Here is a 17,500-nt window from a genome sequence, read left to right on the forward strand (position 1 = left end):
CGTTTTTTTTGATACACAAATCATGTCCAGTGACATACAAATCATGTCAAAGAGAAAGTAAAATTAACTGATTCTTAAGTCGCGGCACAAGCCGATTAATAAAATGGATTTACAAACAGAGATACGAATTGCTCTTACTGAAAAGAAAACAACAACCTATTGTTATTCATTCAAAATATTTCCCCGATTCTGATTGGCTAAAAGCGCATGCATAATTCACCATAACCAGCTACTGATGAAAAAATTTGGAAGAACTTTGCGTTTAATGAACCGATGACGTCAAAAGTGCAGCTTTCTTCTAGGTTAATGCACCGTTAACCGAGAAGACCTGGCGACGAGGTTGAGTTGTTTTGGTTGTAAAAACAAAAAATGGCGAACATTTCACCCATTTCAAGAGTAAGAACTATAGCTAAAAACATGGCAAGAACAGCAAAAGGACAACTCGAAGGGCGATATCTGCTTTTTGGAGAATATTTGTGGAGCTGAACAACCCTAAACGTGCACTATCGAAGATGGACTTAGCATCGATGGATCGATGGAGGTAAGCATGTTTTAGCCATGTTTTTAAACTAAAAATTATTATTTATAATGAATAATAAAACAATTATTGAATTCGGCTTTCGTATCATATGAAGAATCATGGCCTCGATCTCCATAATTTTTCATAAGATACTCAGCCTCATTCAGTAATTGTTAAATAACAGCCTGCGATGTTACGTCATGTTAGGCCCTTTTCAAACGTGGAATTTCTTATGAGTGCCGAATACCTATTTTAGTCGATGAAAGTAATTAAATACGGCAGATGATTCACACGTCGGATATGATGATGCCGAATTTAACTCCGTTTGTTGTAAATATTCCCAGTCTCTAGAAAAAATTTTTATCCAATATGGATAAGGGTTTCTGTAATTACTAAATGCATGATATTCGGCACATGTGAAATGCGACTTCTAAATCAAATGTTGAACCTCAGTAGAATTTTCGACTGTTTCAGTCGCAGATTCAACAAAGTCGTATTAAATTTGAAACTGTCGAATTTAGTTGATTCAGACCTCCCATCTCAAAGCAGTTACCTCTCGAATTAAATTAGGCACATGTGAAAATCGACGATTGAGCTGGGTAATGATAACAGTGTCCAGTATACACTATGATAGCGGAGCTTCACGCGCGCGTGGGCGGAACCTTATAGCTTAGTAAATCTACCCATCCTAGAAAATTTGCTAATCACGTGACCGTACACCGGCCGACCGATCGCCGTCCGTCCGCACAACAGGAAAACCAATGTTTACTTTCACACTTTCTAACTACTTTCGGAGCCCAGGAGGAAGCTGATTGCACATCAATGTTGTGATCAATTGACAGCTGTTAAAACAAGGTATCCGCCGACCAGTATCACCTGACCGTATGGCGGGCTCAGGTGTCGACCCATCGAGGTCGAGTACTTTTTTGAAGGTATCCGCTGACGAGTTACTGGTTTTCAATGATCGCAGGCTCAAATTTATTTTTTAAAAATTTATATAAAATGTGCTGTGTTTAGGTCACGATGGCCCCGCACTATTAGGATTTTGATTTCAAACTAACCACGGACACGAAAATTCAGCCAGTTATTTAAAAATACAGGCGGGGAAGACCTTTTCTTACCCAGGTCACGCGTTGGTCACATTCTACGTCCAATTTTTATGCTCTGATTGCTCAAAATTTGACAGGTGAGTTCATGCGGAAAATTTGTGCAGCATCTTGAAACTTGTTTACTTTGACAGCTGAAGCTGACAGAGTTTTGTGTCAACATGTGATGTTTTTAACTGTCTTTTTCCAATGGATGTACAAAATGAAATTCAGCTGCTCTGTTATTCATGGATAGTTTGTTCATTGGTTTTTTGGTTGAGAGATACATCGTTTGTCAAAGTCCGAAATCCGATTTCCGATGGCATCGTTTTCGTTGTTCGCCTTGCTTGATGCGTATCAAAGAGGGTTCAAAATTCTCATTAGATTTCATGTAGATATATTTTTTCTCCGCAAACAGAAAGAAAACGTTCCGGAGAATATTTAGTCATAAAATTGGCCGTAGAAAGAAAACTTTGAGCGATTTTCTTGCCTCAAGATCTTCTTTGAGAAAAGCAAACACCGGGAGGCCGGCTTAAAACATAAACTTATTAAGCTTTAATCTTTAAGACTCAGTATTTTCAGCTGCTATCAGGAGTCTTCTGTTATTCATGGCTAGTTTGTTTATTGGGTTTTTGGTTGAGAAATACATCACTTGTCAAAGTCGGAAAAGTAGAAATCCGATTTCGGATGGCATTGTTTTCGTTTTTCACCTTGCTTGATGCGTAAAGAGGGTTGAAAAGTCTGAAGCGATAGTGGCTTTACTTAATACTTTCAGGAGCTGCATCTCGAATGGTAAGCCGGGGTAATTATTGTATTTGGTGTTTGTTTTTATATCTAATTTATGAAGTCGAGCGTTGTTTATGCGGCTATTTAGTTTCTGTACGTTTGTAAGATTTGAGACAATGATCTGGCCGAGTATCAGGTTCGATGTTTTGCATGACAATTTCTGCTACAACAACAGAAACTGGAGAGCCCATAGCTGTACCGTGTAACTGTTTGTAGTGTTTGCCGTTGTACTGAAAGTACGTCGAAGTCAAACAGAGGATGAGTAGGTCCATAATGTCGTCTGTAGGTAGTGGTAGTTCAACAGTAGAGTTCTTAATAGCGTTCTCAGTACAGTCTAGAGCCAGTTGAAGTGGAATACCGATGAACAGCGATTTCACGTCAAAAGACACTAGTTTGTGGTCGTCCGGTATCTGTGTTGTCTTAATGGCGTCAAAACATCGAGCAACAAGCCCTAGCTACCTACACGCGAACTGTACCTCCTTGGTTACGTTACGTTGACGACACATTCACCGGCGTACACAAAGGCGGAATCGACGATTTTCACGAACACCTTAACAGACAGAACGCGACGTACAGACAGTTCACCAAGGAGATCGAAGAAAATGGTAAGATACCTTTTCTAGACTGCTTGGTCACTCGCGACAACAACAAACTAAAAACGACTATTTACAGAAAACCGACACATACCGACCGATTACTAGACCAGTCTTCGTACAACCCGACCTCTCACAAGGCTACTACTATCCGGACTCTGACGAGACGAGCACAACTAGTTTGCGACCCACCTGACAGCCCACAAGAAGAAACTGATTATCTTAACAACGTTTTTAGTAAGAACAATTACAACACGGACTTTGTTAGACGAAACACTCACAGTAACACTGATTCCAACTCTCAGACCAACTCTGGCCCTGTTACGACAGCGACTATACCGTACATCAGAGGCACCTCTGAAACTATTGCCCGTATATTACAACCTTACAATATTCGTGTTGCGCACAAACCGATAACCACTTTACAGCGACTGCTTACTAATGTCAAGGAAAAAGACAAACCGGAGGACAGACAGGGAGCAGTATACAAGATCAAATGCTGCGACTGCCAGGCTTCTTACATTGGTGAAACCAGCAGAAACCTAAGCACGCGACTGACCGAACACAAACGCGCGACGAGGAATGGTGACGTCAACAATCACATTGCTGAGCACCATTTAAAGATGAAACATCAAATTGACTGGGACTCTGCGACATGTATAACGTATTCTACAGACTACTATCAACGTCTTACTTTAGAAAGCTGGTTTACTAACTTAGAACAAACGCCACTGAATCGTAGCCAACAGTTACCAGCGCCGTACAAACGACTTATTGACGAGATCAAGCAAAACTAACTACGAGAGAACAACGGGAGAACTGACAATTTGACTAACAATAGACGACTATTTATCTGTGACAATAGACGGATCGAAACGCACCAATCACTGATTACGAGTCTTCATAGCCAATAACATCACGGCTTAACTAACAGACAACGAATAACATCGCGACATAATTGACCAATCAGATCAATAACCAGAGTATAATACCATCAACTGACGTCATACAACTCACTTTGACTCTGAAGATGACTACCGCACAGGTTGTCGAAACGTCAGTCACTGTCAACAACAACAGTCCTATTCAGGACTACGTTCACCCGGACGATCAAACTCAACCTTTTGAAATGACTCCTGGGTTCAAACCTTTCACAGTTTTACCACGTTATGTTACTAGCTATATGCACCACACAGGTAAAAAAGAGAGTAAAAAAGAGATTTTAAAAAAAAGAAAAAAATAAGGTTACGAAAAATTTGCTTCAAGGGGATTCGACCCCGGACCAACAGAATAAGTTAGAACTAAAAGTTGACGCCTCTATCCACTGGACCACTTGCTATTTTTAAATGCCCCACACAAATAAAACGTCAAGTATGCTATTTTTTTGTCACAGCAACAAAAAAACCTAATTCGGAAATAGTCCGTGACTGATGACGTCATTACCTTAGATGTGACATGGGAAGTTATTTTATGGACAATGTTATCTTGTTGTGGACTGACAGTCTTCAACGTATAAAACTGACAAAGTTACAAGGCTTTTTGAAAAAAATTGCCTCAAAGGATTCTGGAAGATTTTTTTATGATAATTTACTTTTATAATTAACAATTATTCGCCGAGGGCGAAGTTAATATTGTTGAATAATACCCGAGACGAATTGGTCTTGCGAGAAAATCCCGAAATCACAAAACACTGACAAAGCGACCTCGTTTTCCTCTGTAGTGGTAAACATAGCTTCGAGCGTACAAAACGTCAGCTACAGTAAACCACTTCACAATAAATCACGCTGTTTAAACACCATGAAGTCTTTTCTTGCCTTCAAAGTCTTCAGCACTTGGATATTCAGGTATTTTCAAAAAGGTTTTACGATGAAACTTTGGCAAAACACCCAGCTCTTGACAGCGATTTTGTTCTGCTTTATAACGTCATAGTCCGAGATAGCTAACCAATCAGATTGCTTGAATTACCAAGATCACTGAGTGTGTATATACTAAGTATATTTATTATTATTATTATTATTATTATTATTATTATTATTATTATTATTATTATATGCGTCCGCGCCTCCACTGCTATAGAAACCTGTCGATGCGAGAAATTTGATTATGACGTCAGCGTACTCCCGCCCGCCCGTCCGTCCCTGGGGATGCAGGAGGGGAGACGCAGTAAGGGCGGAGAAGGGAGTCTTAGACCAGCACCTCGTGCATCTCGGCGTAAAATTATTTTGTTAAGAGGCAAATAATGAAGTTGCTTTACTAAGAATCGGAAGTTTCTTGTGACTGACTTACTACAAAAATTTTTTAGACTTCGCTTTTATCTTGGTCACGCATTTGGTCACGCTCTAGCCAGGATCAATCAAGTGCACTTCAAAAAGCTACGCAAGCTTATAAATTTATTTTTGGTTGTAAAAAGAAAGAGAAAGCTCTAAAGAAAAACCAGGCTTCGTTTTGGTTAAAACCTGACAGCTTTAAGCAAAAGACTTGCTTCGAGGTACGTTCACAACAAGGCTTTAAAAAATTATTTGAAAAAAATTTCAGTCACACCACTCGCCCGTTTGATAAAACTAAGTACAGGTTCGGTAATACCTGAGAGATCGCGCTTAATATCAGACTTCTCCCTCTCAAAACAAACAAACAACTCTATTTATTTATTATTGCGTCTGGGCGGAAAATTATTAAACAACGGTATGTTTACAATTGACAAAATAACATGAATTGAATAAACCGGTTGATTCGTTAAGTTGCATAGCGCTTCGGAGAAAAGCATGTTTAGGAATGCTACGAAGGATATTGACAATGATCCATTCGAATAAATTACAGTTCGAAAGAAAATGAAAACCAACTCGACATATTGTTGGTTTGCAGCACTAGGGCCGAAGTTATCGGCAGGCGATCGAAAAATTGTGAATAAATCACTTTGGCGAGTTGCATATTGAAAACCAAATGTGGGAGAATCTTAATATCTTTTACCATCATGTTTAGCTAAAATCATAGTTTTATCACACAGAGTAATAAACTCGATTACCAGCCATTCTCTGCTCTCTAAATAATCGGCTCCTGCCTATGGTCTCTCGGTGTTACCAAGGCAGGCCTCTAGATCGTTGAAAAATAGGCTGTCCTTTAATTACAACTTAGCGGATAAGTCAATTTCAAGTTGTGGCATAATAAAAATGATCTTTCTCACTTTGCATCTCAATTATGTATTATTCCTCAGATCCGCGTTTGCTTATTTGGGGACGAGGTTTATAACTTTCGGCATCGATGATAACGATGACCATGGTGATGATGATGATGATGATGATGATGATGATGACACTGATGACGATGATGACAATAATGATGATGATGATGATTATTATTATTACTATAATTATATCTGTGCACAATAGATTCCTATTCATAGCTTTTCATGCAATTTACTACCAAAAGGTTCTACTCCGAATTTTCCGCCCCCTAAATTAAATAGATAATTCTTCAATTCCTTTTATAAACTTATCTAATCAGTTATAGAAATTCGATAAAAGATTACCGCATTGTGAAAGAAATGCTATGTGATCGCTTTCAGTGGAACATTTACATTTCGAGGTTCCCCCGCAATTTTAGCCCGTTTTTGATTAACATATATACTGCCGATTTGCGGGATAACCTCGTTGATTCCATTTCATGTTATCAATACGCTGATTACACTACGCATTACAAACAATGCTCTGTTAAAGATCTCGCACGAAATGTTGCTGATTCTAATAACTCTCTCAGCTATATGGCGTCGTGGTCTATTCACCTTTGCCAGGAAACTTGCTAAAACGTCTTCAAAAAATTGAATTTGCTGCCGCAAGTTTTGTTTATGGCGATACGTAAATGATATTGGAGACATTTTAAAGCTGAACTGGCTCCCAGTTGAAGAGAGAAGGGACTTGCTTAAGTTGACTTTTAAAGCACTTCACGCTAAGGAAGTGGCCTTCATATTCAAACTTACAGAGCCTCTATATGTTTGAGGTCTTCGGGCTCTTTAAGATTACAAGTTCCTCTGGAAAAAGGAACCTTCTAGGATACTGCGGCTACCCTTTTTAATAACCTTCCAGACAATCTTAAGAAGTGTGACAACTTTAATCTATTTAGTTCGCGCATGTTTAAATTCTTAAAGAACCGGGCACAGGCACCACTCCTTAAAGGATTGTCACTCATTAGGGTAGAAACCCTACCCAGAAAGAATTCAATCCCTGATATTTAGCAAACTGTGATTCGCATGCTTATGCAATGAACATGTCTCAAGGTTTTTCCCGAGGAGGAAACTTTCAAGGTTGCGAACAGCAACAACATAAAGAATCCTGCAATTCTACAAACAAGCTCTCGAGAGCTACGCCAGCAGAGAGAAGGGACTTGCTTAAGTTGACTTTTTTTTTTGCTTAAGTTATTGCTCAGTGTTAAAGATCTCAGTTACATGTAATACTAATACTAATAATAATTGACATTAAGAAAGTATACTGACCTTGGCAAGCACTCTTAATCCCTGGTGTCCCATGCCAATATAAGGATACAGAAATTTCTCATTATGGGTGTAATCCATGGATATCTCGTTCCGCGTGATCTGTCGTCCGTTTAAAGAAAACACAACTGGAACTTTCCCGTCTTTTGCCAAGTCAAACCTAACTGTGCAACCAATCAAATCCCCTCTGTGAGCCATGGCGTCTACAAAAAAATATTTTGAAAGATTTATATCGACTAAGCAGTGGTGAGGGGAAACAATTACTGATACACATTTTACACATTTTATGAATATTTGCTAAACTACTAACTACTATTTTCATTTCCAAAAGCAGATGTTTCGCTGTCACTTACGGACTGATAAATTGGACATCATCATGCTTGAAGTTGGCTGACTATGGATGGATTGATTTTGTCGTTTTGCAAATATTTGTACGGGGAAAATTACCAGCAATAAAACGAAAGACAAAAAACAGGTTTGTCACGAGGCTTAAGAGAAACAAAATCCTTAGCAGGAACCTGTCATTACTGAAAAACACCTTTCCACGGTCCATGAAATTTTTAAGGTAGTCTTCGACTAAGAATCATGGAACATAAATATACTGGAAAATGAATGTTAATTGAAAACCAATTATTGAACGCAATTATTTTCATTGAGTTTTTCTCACCCACAAAGGGATTACTGGATAACGAGGTGAAAGGCCTAGGCCTTGTCCATGAATTTTTGTTTATTATTATCTCACCTTCATACTCTTTTCCCCAAGTGGGATTTTCTGCGTCAAATATTTTTCCATCATCAATGTGATATCCCACGGTTCCATTTAACCAACCCGGCATGGCATGATTTCCATAATCGTTTCCAACAACACCGACCCCTAAAAGACGTCTTTCCCCTGTTTCTTGAACGAGCACCTAATTAAAGGAAAAGGTGACCTCTAAAACGTAATTGCACTGAGCCCAAACTATCAAACCCTTAAAATTACGAAACTGAAGAGATGTTACTAAGGTTATCAAATGTTGTGTGATTAACTAAACATGCTGATAAGCCTGTGAAGTAACTTAAGGGTGTGTTCGATGGATCGTATTCCGGAATAAGAATACACAAAATTTATCACAAATATCTAGCACCATAATTTTTGGACCACTTTTAAAAACGCTACATACGATATCTAGATATCGCATTGCAATGAATACGAAGCAAATGTTATATAGGATTTTTTCCCTTTATTACAGAATACGGTAAATCAAACACGCCCTAACAATGAGGAAAGGTCCTGAATTCATCAGTATTATCAGTACCTGGTGGATCTCACTCTTATAACAGTCTGAAAACTTAAATCTAAAGTAAAATTTGACATGTCACGTTAGAAGCAAATTAAAAGCCCATGTAGAGTCAGGAGATATGCCAGAAATGCCCGCACTGCTGACGAAAATGGCAGAAATGGCGAACAACAGCCAAGTTGTTGACAAAATATGAAATAAGATGCCAAAGGCTCCCTTTTGAAAGTGTCGAATTTGGTAAGAATGGCGTATTTGGCGAAAATTGCAGAATTGGCGAATAATCGCCTAATTGTTAACGAAGTGTAAAATAAGATGGCAAAGGGACCCTTTTAAAATTGGCGAAAATGGCAGAAATGGCGAACAATCGCCAAACTTTTAACAAAATCTCAAATGACATGGCAAAGGGTCCTTTTTGAAAGCGACGATTTTGACGTATCTGGCAAAAACTTCCAAATGCATGGATTTATTAACATACGGATTGCTGATTTGTATGACTTGGCAAAAGGTTCCCTTTGAGAATTAGTCAGCCTATCTGAAATATGTCAAGGAGGTGGATAACATGCCCATAAGATAGTGGAAATGTTGCCATCCTATTGATAATGACAAGGCTAGTATAACTAAAGTGTCATTATTCTATTTATAATCGGTCAGTGTAAAACGCAGACTGCGGACTGCGGTCTGCAGACTGCGGACCAGGGGTAAAATGCAGACTGTGTGCAAAATGCAGACTGCAGACTGAGAGTAAAACGCAGGCTGGGGTAAAGTGCAGACCGAGCATAAACTGTAGTCGTGGAAGGGTTCAAGGGCCAAAAACTCCCGCAAATACATGTAAACGAACTCTTACTTGACGACGACATCTGCTTTCACAAATCCATTCAGGACTTTCTTCTCTAGAACGTCGTAGACGACCCAAAAACATAATCGCAGTCTTGAACTTTTTTTCCGTCCGAGAGACCTCACGCTTCAACTTTAGACGCGAAGTTTTCGATATACGTGACCAGTGACCGTGAATTGGTAACACCACGATGTTTACGCTTAAATGAAAGCTGCTGACCAAAAATACTGTACAGGAAGAATTATGGCGATAAAAAGGGAGTAAATCATTCCAACAACAAAGAAAGATGTTCTGCAGGAAATTTGGATGACCTTCTATGAAAGTATTGCAAATCAGACTTAAGCTTTTCGGATGTTCATTGAAACTTCTGGCGAATGTGCAATGCACTTCGACTAGGAAGCGAAGTGTGTAACTGATACCGGCTAGCTATTTCACCGATTTGGAAAAGAAGGAGCACAAATGTTTAAAAGAGTCTACAGTCTTTATTCTGCATTTTGCATCCAGCCTGCGTTTTACTCTCAGTCTGCAGTCTGCATTTTACACTCAGTCTGCAATTTACCCCTGGTCCGCAGTCTGCAGACTGCAGTCCGCAGTCTGCGTTCTACACTGACCGTATTTATAATGCTAATACCTTTAACTGATAATCTCTTGTGATTTGAAATTCGTGTCAAACAAAGGTGCTTGTTCGGACATTACCACCTATAAATAATTTCTTCCACAATTCAAATTGGTGGAATGGTTCACGAGTTGTATTATCAGTGAATGGTACTTGTCGTAATGTTTATCGCAATTTACTTACTAAAACTTTCAAGATAGGTATCCTTAATTTCCCAGTCTTGCAGTCGTTGTTTGAATTATGTTTAGAAGATGAATACTTAATAGCTAGTTCATCTTTATAAATTCCTTTAGGAATCCATTTTGCTTCAAGTCCACACACGTAGATAATTGGATGGTCGTTATTGCCTTGTGGATTCATCCTCTTTGTTAAAACGGCGTTCAATCTTATATAAACGAGCTAGTTCATTGCTGTTTCAAAGAATATGTAACGTGTGGTAAGGTGCACGCAGTTTTGGTATCGGCAGCCATGTTGAAATAGCCCATTTTGGTGATCACTCTATGTAAGCAAAAACGATTAATGTCCTCCTAGGGTCTCCGAGGTAATAGAAAGGGCCTGGTGAACGAGATGCGACGAACAGTGGCAGGAAAAGAAAAATAGAGGATTTTTTGGAAATGTTATGTCTTTCTGTCCATATTGGATATTTCAAAGATATTTTATGAACGAGACAAACATGCACAATATCTTTTTATATATCTGGTTGACAAAAAGATGCAGAATTTTTTACACATGCTTAATTGGTGTTATTATTTCAATTTCAGTGTGAATGGCATAATATTTGATTCAATGTTTATGTTTTAATAAGTTCGATGAAGTATTGGGCACTAGTGACATTTCGTTTAGGTTTACGTAAAATGAGCGAATTCACCCATTTCAAAATTGCGCAAGCAAGCTGATGAACATTTCTGCCTCACAATTTAATGGAACACAATGTAAAGAGAATTGTCAACAATTAGGATCGTTTAGGTCACATTTAACCTCAAAAGTTAGATGTACATGGTAAGGAATTCTTATCATTTCAAGGACTTGGAGATTTTCTTCTCGAGTTATTATTGGACTAGCTGTGAGAGTGAGATTGCTTTCGTAGGCTTGAACGAACAATCTCTCCTTTTTGTATGATTTTGAAAGGAATAACCCATACAAGAGCAATTGATGCTAGTGTGATATTTCAGCCCTTCACATTACTTTTGGTAAGTCAAGCGACATCGAAAGTAATAATAAAAAAATGTTTTCTTAATGTTCCTTAATCTGTGGAGTACATGGCACAAATATATAAGCTTAACTGAAACGACTTCCATTCATTGTTGTCTGGTATTTAGAAAATGTAGCTTCACAGTTAAGTAAAGGCAATGCCTAGTATGTATAGTAAGAGTATTTTCCATTTCAAAGGGACCCTTTTGTACATAAATTCCCTAGCATATTTTTTACCTGTTGGCATTTCTGTCTCGTTAGCCAATTTTGTGAAAATCGACACTATTAGGGGCCTGTTTAGTTGCCTGATTTACTAATCACAGGTTCAACTGCATCTTTGGCGAAATAGTTGCCAATTTCGCCAATTTTACCAAAATCGCCACTCTCCAAGGGGCCACTTTTGGCATCCAATTTGAATATTTGCCACATTATGAATGTCGCCAGCCCTCTGGCAATTTTTCGCCATTTGTGCCATTTTTTGAAACGTCGCCATTTCATTTGCCAAAATCGCCACTCTCCAAGTGGCATCCAATTTGAATTTTCAGCTGTCTGGCGATTTTCGCCATTGTCGCCATTGCATGCATTTCTGGACGTAAGTGAGAGTCAGAGAATTCGTCTCCAAGAGTCTTGACGACAACGTGATTCTGGTCAAATCTGTATTTACACCAGTAGGTCACGACAAGCAGTTTCAGGATGTTAGAAATCTTTATACTATGTACCTCAAAGTGTGGAGAATCTGGAGAGAAAGGGAACTTGTATCTCGCGCCGTGATATTTAGCCGGATCATCTTTGCATGTGGAGCAAAATTCGCTTCCTTCACAAGTTAAAAGGCATCCCTGTATTCTGATTCCTTGACTTTGCCAGGCCTAAAAGCGGAGTACGGTTGCATTGTAAGTTTAACTTAGAGCAAGCCTTTTAATGTTTCTTTCCAGTTAGATGTAATATAATCGTAATAATCACAAACACAAGTAAAATAAGCAGTTGCGATTCTTAAATTGTTAAGACCAATTTCTAGTTGATATGCCAAACACTGTTTAGGATGAAAACACGGTATAGGTATACCTTTGGACCAGTTGGAAAGGCATCATCATCAACTCCCTTCGCCGCAAATGTTCTGTATGCAATCTGATTTGCCATTTGCCGGTTTCGTTCAGTTTCTTGAAGAACATGATCCATTTTTCTTTCATCTAAAAACAATTCGAGAAAAATGGCACATGTAACAGCAGTTCGAGAAAACTGATCATCAGTGTTAACAGGAAAACGAGTTATCAATTCACCTTCTGTGCTTAAAAATTAAGAAAACATTTTTTACCTGTCAGAGGAAACGAGTAACCGTAACTTGAAAAGTAAGTAAGATGGAGTTTTTCCACAACATCGTCCAGGGACTTATTCTGTTCAGAAAATTGGGCAAAAAACGGTAAAAAAGTATGACATGCACATTAAGATACACGCGCTGAGGAAGTGGGGAGAGTGGCTTCTTATGTTTCCGCAGTTTCCCCTTCACAATATACTACGCTTCAAACATTGCTGATCTAAGACATATGCAGGACCGGCGCTAGTCGTAAATGGACCTAACAAATGGCTTTGCTATCTGTAGCATAATGGCGAAGCACTCTTCCAGACTGGATTGTTTAACGCTGGGCTAAGATAACTCAAGGTTAACGTGTAATTAAGATGTGAAAGCTTAAAAAGCAAAATTAATTCAGTTTCATCATTTTGCCTACAATTTGAAAAAAATAGAAAAAATTATCTGAGAAAATGCTTTTGAAAACAAGAAAAAGAAACCCAAATTAAAGTTTAACCCTGGATTAGCGCTAATCAGTTTTCAAACAACTGGGCGCTGAAGCGTGCCATGGAGTCCGCTATATTTTTTTCTCTGAACCACGCTTGTGAAATGACCAGGCAATTATTATATATTTAACGCAACACCAGGCAAGTGCAAAAATTATTATTCCGTTGATCTACAAAGTTACTTGTTGCAATAATGACAAAGTTACTTACATGATTATTGTCAGTCCAAGAACTATTTCCCGGATTCCTTTTGCAGCGCCTGCACTTGTGGCACAGCCATTTCATCCACAGAAAGAAATGTGATAACAGGTTAAGAGGTACCGGAATTGGATGGTAAGTGCTATAGGTCTGGATCGTTATGGCTTTCTTGAATGACCATTCTTTCAGGGAGTTATCCTAAAAAAAAAATCATCGCATTTCTTAACTGTTTAGTCAAACTTAAGCAATTCCCATGGCTTGTAAGTACGAAAACGACGGTAGCAGACGTCTAAAATTGACAACTATTTCATTATACTCTTGGATATAAGAAGTAATCAGACGCAGTTCACACTGTATCATATTTATTATGCAGTTTGCTTATTTAGCTTGAAATTGGCCAAAGGAAAATTGCTTAAATCCGCCTCTAAGAAAACAAAAGAAACCAACCGGCTAACAACAACTAATCTAAAGATCACCTAATGGTATAAGAATCTATTTAAGGCCCGGGTTGAACTTCGAATTTCACATGTTCCGAGCCATCTGCTAATCAAAAGGAAAAATAGATTTTACTCATTAGTAACGTACGGATGTTCATCCGTTCTTCTATATGCAAGAACTTTTAAGTTTAAAGCATGAAATAATCATCCTCAATCCCTGGTGCCATAATTTGGAACAGCATCTTACTTAACTTGACAAAAATGTGTTCAATATACAGTCAAAACCCGTTATTAAGGACACTGAGAGGGGCATAGAAAGTGTGCGTATTACCTGGAATTTAGACACAATGAAACAGCTTTCTTAATGAGATATTCGTATCAAGAGGGTTTCCGTACAGCGGGGATCGATTGTGACACTAAATGTTTCGAACCTAGGCATGGTACAATCCCCAAGTAAATTACGTGATGGTCTGTCTTGTCGCCAATCTATAAGCCAAGCTTTTATTCAATAACTAATTACATTTTTTAAATGCAAACCAGAGTGGTCTAGATTTTTATTTTTATTTGCTTATGTATTGTCTTTTTGTAGATACATTTGACCCTCCTAAATTCCAGTCTCGACTAGCTAATTATGGGTAACAAGCTTTGTCACTGTTATTGGCAATTGAAATTTTGCATAAATTAAAGTAGTAGGTATATGTTTACGTGCACATGTTGCAACAGAACCAACGTAAGAAAATAGTATAAAACTACATGTATGCCTTGGTGTTACCTCAACTCGCTGATATGTGTTAGACAGTAGGGCTATCATCATGTTAACTAAAAGAATGACTCCCATGATAAGAAAAGCTCCAAAGAGAAAGTGGACGAGAGTTACTGATGCGCTGTCCACTGAGTCCAGAGGATCCAACTCCGCTACTCCTAACAGAGACCAGGTAAGATGCTTCATCATACTCCACCAACTGAATTGATAGAGAAAAAAAAGAGACAACTTTTAGTTAATGCAAAAATAACTTTGGTCATGAAAAAAGACTAATCGATTCTTGAATGGTCTTTTTATTTATTCCAACTAAGCAAACATAAAGCGTCCAAGGAGGCCTCGCGACCCTGAAAACGATCATGCTGCATGCTGGAAATTCTCATGTTCGCACTTTTATCGTAATGTCGCTTTATGTTATGTCAGTAAGGATTTTTGACGAAATACTCGGGTGTCCGTTATAGCGAGAGAAAAAACAAGTGAAAGGTCGCACTTGGGGGTAGGAAAGTGTCCTCATTTCCGTAATAGCGAGAGTCCGTAATAGCCGGAGCTTGTTTCAGTCATTTCTTTATGCGTTTTGCCGGGGAGCAAGCTCTTGTCCGCATTAGCGGGGTGTCCGCAAGGCGAGAGTCGACTGTAAAACAGGTTTGACATACCTAACTCGGAGTTTATCAAGAAAATGAAGATGGTGACAAAGCAAAATATCGATAACGCGACAACGTGACCTTAAATGAGGTGTTTCTTCCTCTTCTTTTGCCAAAAAAAAAAAAGGGTGAGCGGTAAACGACCACTGAATGCCATGTACAGTGTATCTATTGTGCTAATGTATTCTACATCTTAATGAAGGGACTGTTTAATAAAGTTGAGAACAATAAACTAACAACTCCCCAGGTCTACGGAAAAGGTGATCGCCACTGCTTAATAGAGATGACCACTTAATAAAGGTCAGTTTTACAGTAAATAAGGTGAATATTTTTGCGCTTCATTCAGGTTGGACTGTTCTACTGAACATAAAGTGGTCAGCACTGAGACTTTACAAGCTAACTTTGCTAATGTAACTGTTTACATTTTTTGTCATACGCATACGACTTTTAAAATTGATAGATGCCGTGGACGTATACAAGAACTAAATTCGAAGGTTGCAAGGGATGATTAACTTCAGAAATTTGTGCAATTTTCAGCTCTTTGCGAGTAATATTGAAGGAAATAAAAGCCATCAATACACTGAAATTGCTTGGTGTTAACAAAAGCTGATTTTCGATTTTTTAAAAAGAGAGAATTTCTCCGGAGCCATTCGGTATATCGGGATTAAATTTTCAGAGATAACTAACATTGCTACGCTTATACAATATTCGGAGATAGGATCTTAATAGCTTGATACGAAATGATAATTATGCATGTTTTAATGAGGCAAAAAATGTAAACAAAGATGCGACACAGACACATAAGAAATTATCTTACCAAGCCAATCCACTGGACGATTCGCAGGCACTACAAATGTGGAAAAGGGCAAAACGAGTTAATAACTTTTAATCTCAAATATTTTTTTTCATCTTTTAAATGTCAGTAATCGTACATGCAAAAAGATGGTTATCAAACATGTATCCTAAATAAATTTACTCGACGGGTCGTTGTTGAAACACGCGTCTTACTAGTAACAAACACAATTAGAAAGAATAAAAAACCAAAACCAAGCGGTTCGTCGATTAGACATTAATTGCCTTTCGTCAATTTTTTTTCATTATGAAATTATTTATTCAAGATTTGTAAACTTCATGTAAATGCATTTTTCAATTCAATTCAACAGTTTTTCAAACAGATAAACCAGCCTCGTGTATAGCATATCATCTACCAACAATAACGCATCGCAAAACAGACAAAATTCAAAACGAAAGATTTATTCTTGAGCCAAAGGCATCAACTGACTACCACGCTAAATTTGTATTCTACTTACGATTCTGTGGCATTTTTGTTAGAGATGAATGATCTTTCTGCCATGTACACTTTTGTAATGGCGATCGAAAACGCTAGAATAGCCGCAACAAACTGCCAGAATATCGTCGCTATGTCGCCAATGATGTGAAACAGAGCGATCTGAATGGCGCCAATCCCCTTGGCAGTTTCCATCACGTGACCAAAGGCTCGAAGTGTAAGGAACATGGTGTTAAGGCCATACAGATAACCAGCGATAACGAGAGCTCGATTGTCGGTGACAGATTCTGACAAGGTCCACGTGACTACTCTGAGTACAAAGGTCACTAAGTAGTTCAGAAGGGTAATGAAATCCAGAATGTTCCATCGATCACTAAAACAAAATAAAAGACATGCTCAAAAAAGCGTTAAATCGAGCTTACTTAGAGATTAAATAAGAAATGAGGAGGTGATTAATTCTACACGAAACAGGATTTCTTCGGTAAAAGTTTTTCAAGTCCTACTTTATCGACCGTTGAGTATTCTTCAGAAATATTTACTTTTTATGTCACTTCGCGATTCTTATCCCCAGTTTCCCCGATATCCGCTTGCATTTTTAGAGTCTCGTTGCTAAGCAAAATCGAATAATTATTTTGTTTATAGAATAGAAATTGAATCCTTTGTACTACATCAATTGCGCTTCTCTTCCCTTTCGTTTTGATCATGGGACGACTGATTGGCCGGATCTTAGCATACATATCTAGCACCCTCCCAGATTTTGCAGGAGAAAGTGACATCATCACTAACTTGACAAACAAGAGTAAGCCTGAGATCTACATTGGTAGAACGCACTCTGTAAGCGTTGATTTTACTACTTAATAGAATATGCATTCACATACAAAAAATGTAACAAACTGCCAAGCTGAAAAGGTCGCTTAATTGTTTAGAGTGATTCAGTTTGGGCAAAAACTATTGCAACTTTAATACCACGCCTTTTCCCTACAGTGTAAATCTTGA

At 38.3% G+C, this 17,500-nt stretch overlaps 1 protein-coding gene across 2 annotated transcripts in view; it reads right to left on the reverse strand.

The window, feature by feature from the left end:
• The window catches only part of LOC140952988 (uncharacterized), a 36,726-nt gene that overhangs the window by 11,746 nt on the left and 7,480 nt on the right, over window positions 1-17,500 (reverse strand). For both annotated transcript variants that reach the window (XM_073402461.1, XM_073402468.1), the window contains exons 5-13: window positions 16,527-16,877; window positions 16,034-16,063; window positions 14,588-14,777; window positions 13,391-13,576; window positions 12,702-12,780; window positions 12,452-12,576; window positions 12,109-12,255; window positions 8,210-8,378; window positions 7,471-7,670 (exon numbers count right to left, since the gene is read on the reverse strand). In XM_073402461.1, coding sequence (XP_073258562.1) covers window positions 7,471-7,670; window positions 8,210-8,378; window positions 12,109-12,255; window positions 12,452-12,576; window positions 12,702-12,780; window positions 13,391-13,576; window positions 14,588-14,777; window positions 16,034-16,063; window positions 16,527-16,877 — 1,477 coding nt within the window. The remainder of the gene's footprint in view (window positions 1-7,470; window positions 7,671-8,209; window positions 8,379-12,108; window positions 12,256-12,451; window positions 12,577-12,701; window positions 12,781-13,390; window positions 13,577-14,587; window positions 14,778-16,033; window positions 16,064-16,526; window positions 16,878-17,500) is intronic.

The sequence above is a fragment of the Porites lutea genome, chromosome 1 (assembly GCF_958299795.1).
Source record: "Porites lutea chromosome 1, jaPorLute2.1, whole genome shotgun sequence".
Lineage (NCBI taxonomy): Eukaryota > Metazoa > Cnidaria > Anthozoa > Scleractinia > Poritidae > Porites > Porites lutea.